This window comes from Falco peregrinus, chromosome 1 (assembly GCF_023634155.1).
Source record: "Falco peregrinus isolate bFalPer1 chromosome 1, bFalPer1.pri, whole genome shotgun sequence".
Classification (NCBI taxonomy): domain Eukaryota; kingdom Metazoa; phylum Chordata; class Aves; order Falconiformes; family Falconidae; genus Falco; species Falco peregrinus.
In genome coordinates, this window is record NC_073721.1 from 41,395,573 (window position 1) to 41,402,789 (window position 7,217).

The following is a 7,217-nucleotide window of genomic DNA, read 5'->3' on the forward strand; positions in this document are numbered from 1 at the left end:
CGCCTCATCGCCGGGCTCCGCCCGCTCCGGCAGGGTGCCGGGCTGTGGCTCATGGCCGGGCTCTACCGGCCGGGGCTCGTGGCCGGGCCCGGAAGCTCAGCTTTTTCTGCAGTGACTTCAGGAGCAGGTGCCACCTTGCAGTGCCTGCTCCCCATGTTGGAGCCCTCACCGCCCGCTGCTCGGGTGACACCCGGCACTGCCCGCTGCTCGGGTGACAGCCCGCACTGCCCGCTGCTCGGGTGACACCTGGCTGCCCGGCGTGCCCCACCCAGAGCTCACCTGCAGCTTCCCGGAGACGTTTGTTCCCCGGCGCTGACGGCACAGTGGGCCCTGTCGCTGGGAGACTCCACTTCCCAGCGTGCCCCGCGGCGCGCCCGCGCCTGCCGCTCCCGGCCGGCCCCGCGCGCACCCGGCCGGCCCGGCGGGAGGCGGCAGCCCTGGCCGAGCGGGTCCCGTCGAGCGCGGGTCCAGCGAGGCCGCCCGCCCCGCCGCGGCCCGGGCCCAGGAGGTAGGAGCCGTGTCCCCGCTGCCCTGTCCCCGCCGTGGGCCGTGCCTGCGCTGAGGCGGCGCGGCCCGGCCCCTGACGCGGCGCCCCTCTGCTTTGCCCAGGGCCTCCGGTGGCGGCCGGCGGAGCGCCGCGGCCGGCTTCAGGTCCCCGGTGAGGCCCTGCGCGGGCTGAGGGGAGCGGGCCCTGCTCCAGGGCTGCCCCGGCCGCCGTCTATGGCCTGCCCCGTCGGCACGGCACGGCACGGCCGGGGGTGTGTTTTCTTGGGGGGGAGCTGCCGGCCTCGCCCCCCGGCGCTGCCTCCTCCTGGCAGCGCCTCTGAACACCGAAGTGGTGGGGTTTACGTTTTTATTTTCACCTGACGCTGTAAATCTACAAAATGCCGAAGAATATGATGGGGGGCGGGCTAACGTTACAGAAACCCATCAATATTTTACCTGAGCTCCCCCCCTCCCTGCCCAGGAGACGCGCTTTTCCTTTTTTTTCTCCTCTTTTATCCACTTTTATCCACTGACACATCAGCATATTTTCTGATTAGTGCCCCCCAGCACTGCAGCATCTTCCCCTGGCCAGAGGTGGCGTGAAATGTGTTCTCTGTGCTCTACAGATTCCCCCCTCCCGCGTCCTGCCAACCTAATGGAACCAGCCAAGAAGCCCTGCAGTATGAAATCAAAGAGCTGAAACAGAAAGACCTTGCTCTAGACCAGGAAACTGCACAATTATTGTCTGAGTATGTCCTTGGCGAGCTCAGTGTCCGCTGTGATGCCTCAATTATTTTTGTTTAAAAAAGAAAAATGGTCTAGGGCTAGAGCTAAAAGCCATCCTCCTAGGCCACTGTTTTTATCATGGTGTTGTGCAACACTGGTTACAGCGTTGTCTTGATTTATGCGACCCGTTAAGAGAGAACTCTTTCCACTTTATTTGGTAAAGCAAACCCAGGTTTTACTAGGAGCTCGGATAGGAGGATTTTAACTTTACCCCAGGTGTTGCTGGGGCAATTACCTGCAAACTGGGAATGAATGATGCTATGACACATCATGCTACCAGAAGGCCTTGCTCATGTGAGAATTAAAACTGAGATTGTGGCTTGTATGACCTGCCCGGTTTAGCCCCAGATAAAACCGTTTCCTTGTTTGTTCCATCCTGATCAAGGGTTTATTTCTTTCCTGTCTGAAGCAAGTGGGTTAAACGTTGGTGTTCAAGAAGCAGAGGTGTTTCCCAGGCAAGCAAAGGGCCTGGAAAGAGGCGGGTGCCGCTTACAGGGTAGCGCAACTGCTTTACTGTGGTTTCTTATGACCTACTGTGGCAGCTGCTTATTAGCAGCTCTTTTGAGATAAAGTTGCTGCTTGGTTTTTAAAGAGAGGGTACCTCTGTGGGTTATTTGTTGCAAAGGAGTGTTATTTTCTAAGGTCACGTGTAGTACAGAGAATGGAAATGGCAGAGCAACAAAGGCTGTTCCCAAAGCTTTTTTGCTTTACCACCTTACATTTTTTTTTCACTAGCTACAGATTAGAGATATAGATATAAATTGAGCTCACCACAGCCTATTCCTGTTTCTACTTGATTCTGAGAATTCAGGTGGGTTGGGGTTTTTTTGTAAGTCGATGTGGCAAAAAAAAACCAACTCAAAATGAGGGTCTACTCATTTGTAGCTTTCGTGTTGATGACTTGCAGCAACTGTACTTGCTGCCTTCGGATTCTGCTTTAGATAGTGCCAGGCTTGAGCGTCTCAAATCTCCTTGCTGTGCTCGGTCGGTCAGTAGGGGCAACACTCGCCGTGCGGCATTTTTGACCTTTTCTGCTTTTATTGCTACAGAGGCTACAGCCTGGAGGAATTGGAGCAGCACATTTCTCTGCTCCATGAGTACAATGATATTAAAGATGCTGGACAGACGCTGCTGGGCAAACTGGGTAAGGAAGGGGAAAACTGTTGATGAACAACTCAGTCAATGTTTTCATGTAGACAGAGAGAGAGAAGGTACTATGCCATGAAGGCAGAGCTTGTTTTAAAGATTCTTGAATTCTAGGGCTTTCATTGCCCAGCCACCTGTGCAAGCACAAACACTTCTGTCGTTATTTTCACAGGATGTGTTTAGAACCGAACATGCGAAAGAATTGTCATTTACTGCTATTTTAGTCTGTGTTATGTACGGCCAAAATGTGTTAAGTCTTACTAATTTTTGTCAGTTTTGCACTTCATATACTTTAAAAAAGTGTTGAGACAAGCAGAGAGCACAGCTGCAAAACCTTAGATTGGTTCCTTAGCTATAGGAGGTTCTGTGAGATAGTTAGGGGCTACTGGGAGGAAAACACAACTTTTCTGACTCGTCTGATATTTCTGTAATGAAAATAGCGGTCTTTCTTTTCCAGCTGTTATCCGAGGGGTTACTACAAAGCAGCTCTACCCTGAATACGATCTGGAGCTTAGCGACTAGTATTGAACCTGAAGACTGCCCCATCCTGCAAAAATGACACTTACTGGGCCGTGACGTTTTGGTGTGGTATTGGTTCAGAGCTGACAGAAGGTGGCCTCAGAAGCGTGTGTGTAGAATTGCAACAGCGTGTGAATTAGCTGCCTTATTTCTGAGAAGCTTTACAACGCAAAAGCTGTTGAATCTGTCAACTGTGTCCTGCTTGTGGGAAAGGGATGTAGGACTTTGGATAATTTTGTCTCCTGTCTGATGGGACAGTATTTTATTTTTTTTCGTTTCTTGGAAAGGCCGTAATTCAGGTTGATGTGAAGACTCTTCCCGTGGAGACCTTGCTTCTCTCCAACATCCAGGGGCTGTTTGGTTACTGAATAATAGAGGAAGCGAGGGCATGCAAACGTGCAATGTAATAGCTGCTTTGAAAGAAAAGAAAAAACCCTCGGAAGCAGCAAGGGAAGAAGGCTGAAGTTGTGGTGGCTTGGGGGTTGGTTTTGTTTTATGATCACATCTGGGTGAGTCTGGGTATTCTGCATTTTTGTACTTAACTGCTCGGGTAGCTAGAGGTTCTGTATCATTTCTGTGGTAAATGGCAAAAGGTGAAGTTGTATTGAACTGTCCTGTCTGAATAAAGCAGCTGTCGCATTTCTCAGGAATTCGCTTATTTAAGAGCCTATAAAACAGTGCATGAACCTGGGAGCAAATTCTTAACCTCTATTCTGAGACAACTGGAACATCTATTAGTCAAATGTTTTCTGAGGACTCTTAATGGTGACGGTGTGGCAGCGCTACCCAGTAAGGGGTAGGTGCCGAATTGCCTTGACTGCTACAGAGGCTACAGCCTGGAGGAACTGGAGCAGCACACTTCGTTTTTGCGGCTAAAAAAGGAACAGTCAAAAGTAAGGAAGAAGCGAGTGGTGCGGCAGAGCGGTAATAAGGGAAGCAGCGGCGATGATGAAAATGATATCGGCAGACGGATTACAGAGGGGTGGAGGAGAGTGCGCTTGGAAAGCATGAAAGAGGGAGCGCACGCGTTTCCCGTGATATTACAAGATAGACACCCAGGCCAATATCAGGCATTTCACTGGGAAATGATTAAGGAGCTACGGAAAACTTGTCATGCAAAACGCACTATATTCTCCTTTTACACAGACTTTATTAGAGAACGTGATGATGGGTCCGCAGCTAGTGACTCTGCTAGAATGGATCCGTGACAAAGTGCTGGACTTTCCACCTGATGGCACTTTGCAAATTCCTGCCTGGCAAGCGGTCAGCAGGCGATTGTGTGATGCTGCCGTGGAGGAGGACTCCGTGGCAGGCATGTGTTTAGCGCCTTGGTGGCAAATTCTGACTTCTCTTTGCCAAGTGTGGGCTAATTCGACTAACAGCGCTAAACCGGGGGAGGCTGTAAATCCCCCCGACAGCGCGGCTCTTCTCAACACACCGTCAGCGATGGCGATTCCGTCCACACCTCCTCTGCCCCCAAAGCTCCTGTCACTGATTGCAGCGACCCTCACAGCACAGGACCAAGCGCGGGAACAGGACAACTCAGACAATGATTCCATTGACACTGATAAACCTTTTGACCCAGGTCCTATAGACCCGGAAGAGGAGCTAGACCTTTTTCCTCCTCCCCCTGATGCACTGGCTGTATTTTCGGGGAGGGTGAAAGGGGGTCTGAGGGATCAGTGGCAGCAATGCAGGCGGGAAGCGCTTAAGCGAGGGCATTTGGGAGGCGCCATGGCACGTTCAGTATTTTGTCAGCCAAATCAACCTGCAGAGTGGCAGCCTGTGCAATACGAGGCTGTTAAAGCCGTGCGGGAAGGGGGGAATTCATAGTACATTTGCTATTCCCTTCTTGAAGCGATGGCAGAGCCTTATACACTCACACCACGTGATTATTGGAAGTCATCGCTTTGTGTTGTACGCACGCCGACGCAGTGCATGATGTGGTTATCTGATTTTTGCGAGCTATGTGTAGTGGCCTCGATTGAAAAGCTTAATTGGGGAATTGCTGTGAACTGTGAGCCGTTGGCTGGAGAAAATAATTGTGCTGACCGATCCTGTGACTCAGGCAAGGTACCCCAGGGACAGCTATTTGCAGATGGAGGAGATGGCTACGAAGGCAGTCCAGGTAGGGGGATACGGGAGTCTGGGTGAGCCTCTAGTGCGTCGTTCGCCACGGTCTTGCAGGGTCCTAGAGAGTCATAGACTAACTTTATTGATCGGCTTCAGAATATTTTGCAACAAGTCGAGCATGAGGAAGCTCAAGGGTTGCTTTCAAAACAACTAGCTGTGATAATGCCAATGAAAATTGCAAATGGGCATCGCAGCCCTTGCACAGTCGCAACCCCAACACGTGTCAAATGGTTATAACCCAGAACTCACAGCAGACTGTAACTCTCAGGTTGAGTTCTGGAATGCAGCGTAACACATTTTTGCTTCTCTAATCTCTTCTGTAAGAACAGTGCACGCTCTTCACGTGCTTCGTAAATAAGGCTGCTAGCTTGCTAAAGAAAGTAATACTACAATACTATTTCTTTTTTTTTTCCTGGCTTGTTATTATAATCACCTTAACCACCATATTGATGTTTGCCTTCTGTCTCCCATGCCTTTTTGTCCTGTATTCAGCGTTTAGTTGATTGTGACACAAATCAGGTCATGGGCACCCAGCTACACACAACCTTTGCCTTGCCACAATTCACAAGCAAAAAAGAGGAGGATAGAGAACGTCTGAAGAGAGATACAGGAGAGGAAAATGGGGAATGGCTGACCTAACGAGATGAGAGAACAGCTAGGTATTGTGAAGGAGAGGAGGAAAGATGAACATGCTTATCTAGTGACAAATAGGTGTCCACATGCATGTAGTGGTACATAGCTATGTAACTGCGTGAATGATTTCTGCCCTGAGCCTGGTGGTATGTGCAGCTGCGTTTTGTGTCCGGGCTCAGAGATGTAAATATGGGCTTCTCTGTTATGGTAAAGTGTCTCCGGTTGCATAAAGAGAAAAGAAAAAAAAAAAGAAAAAAAAAAGAACAAAAAAAAAAAGAAAAAAAAGAAAAAGAAAAAAAGAAAAAAAGAACTAAAAGAAAAAAAAGGGAAAAAAAAAAGAAAAAAAAGAAGAAAAAAAGTGACTTTAATAAGACTGCAACCTAATCGAATTCCAAGAAATGTGAGATAAGATGAACTTCTGAATTTTGTTCATAAGTTGTAATGGAGTGCTACCTATATATGAATGCTAGAACATAACTCTATTTCAGCGTGACCAGAATTTAAGAAACAACTGCATCAGCACATTGACAGAATACCTTTTGAATTATTTCTTTTTTTCATAACCTCTACATTGGGAACAGCTCAAGGTGAAAACAGACTGTTCAAATCCTCAGCTGTTGCCTCAGAAGGAATAACATGTTCTTTGTGTACAGGTGAATTTAACACAGCTGAAAATTTGTTTTGGGTTAAAAGTCAAGTATCTGTCACCCCTTCATCACCACCACCACAACCTTTAAGGTCGGTGGGAAAAGTATTCTGTACTCCGTCGCAGTGGTGAAACTTCAGTTGAGCTGCAGTAGTTTGTGTACTTAACTGCAGCTCCTTTGGTGAAAATGAAGTTGTCGTAGAAGTTAGACTTTAACTTGAGTAACGTACCATTTGATACCTTGTAAGCGAGAAAGATTGTGTCCCGACAGCATGCTCTTTCCCACGCTTGTGCCTAGAGTTGTACTTGAAATCAGTTTGCGTGTTAAGCTTAAACCTAATCACTCAAAGTCCACAAAGATACATCACTGCTTAGGGGATTCTTGCAGTATAGCAGGTGCAAAACCCGTTCCAAAGTAACGATCTAGAGAAGCGTTTTCTTTCAGGAACACCATTTTCTCACTTCTCATAGATTATACGCCATACAACATAGTATCTCTCCATAAAGTGACGTGTGGCTAAACTGCATTCTGCAAATTTGTCTTAGAAATAGATGCTTGCATTTTCACCTGGTTAAGTTCCCTAAGCTAAAGGATAGCGACCTAGGCATTGTTACAAAGCTCAAAGATAGTGACAACAGTGATGGAGAAGAGTGATTTAACACGTAGTTGATTTATGGTTCATACAGGACTATATCACACTACAAAACTGGTATTAATTCAGAGTTGTGGATGTACTGCATGTTCAGGTAATAGTTTATCTACAATTTTTTTCAAAAAAAAAAGGTGACTAAGCTATAAATAACTGTATACGATTATCTTTCCCTATTTTTTTAAGCTTTTTTTTAATTTCCCTGTTTGTGTATAGTT

The 7,217-nt window shown here is 47.8% G+C and overlaps 1 protein-coding gene across 1 annotated transcript; it reads left to right on the plus strand.

The window, feature by feature from the left end:
• The first annotated feature begins 51 nt into the window (after positions 1-51).
• Positions 52-3,578, plus strand: SWI5 (SWI5 homologous recombination repair protein). The gene is made up of 5 exons (XM_055792614.1): positions 52-111; positions 219-508; positions 1,113-1,235; positions 2,322-2,416; positions 2,876-3,578. The coding sequence occupies exons 1-5, from the start codon at positions 52-54 to the stop codon at positions 2,938-2,940; spliced, it is 633 nt and encodes a 210-aa protein (XP_055648589.1). The 3' UTR covers positions 2,941-3,578.
• The last annotated feature ends 3,639 nt before the right edge of the window (positions 3,579-7,217 follow it).

Excerpts from the sequence above, each read along its gene's own strand:
- SWI5 (XM_055792614.1), top strand. The coding sequence starts at position 52 with ATGGCCGGGCTCTACCGGCCGGGGCTCGTGGCCGGGCCCGGAAGCTCA. Across the intron at positions 112-218 it reads GAAGCTCAGCTTTTTCTGCA|CCCGCACTGCCCGCTGCTCG; the intron begins GTGACTTCAGGA and ends CTCGGGTGACAG. Across the intron at positions 1,236-2,321 it reads ACTGCACAATTATTGTCTGA|AGGCTACAGCCTGGAGGAAT; the intron begins GTATGTCCTTGG and ends TTATTGCTACAG.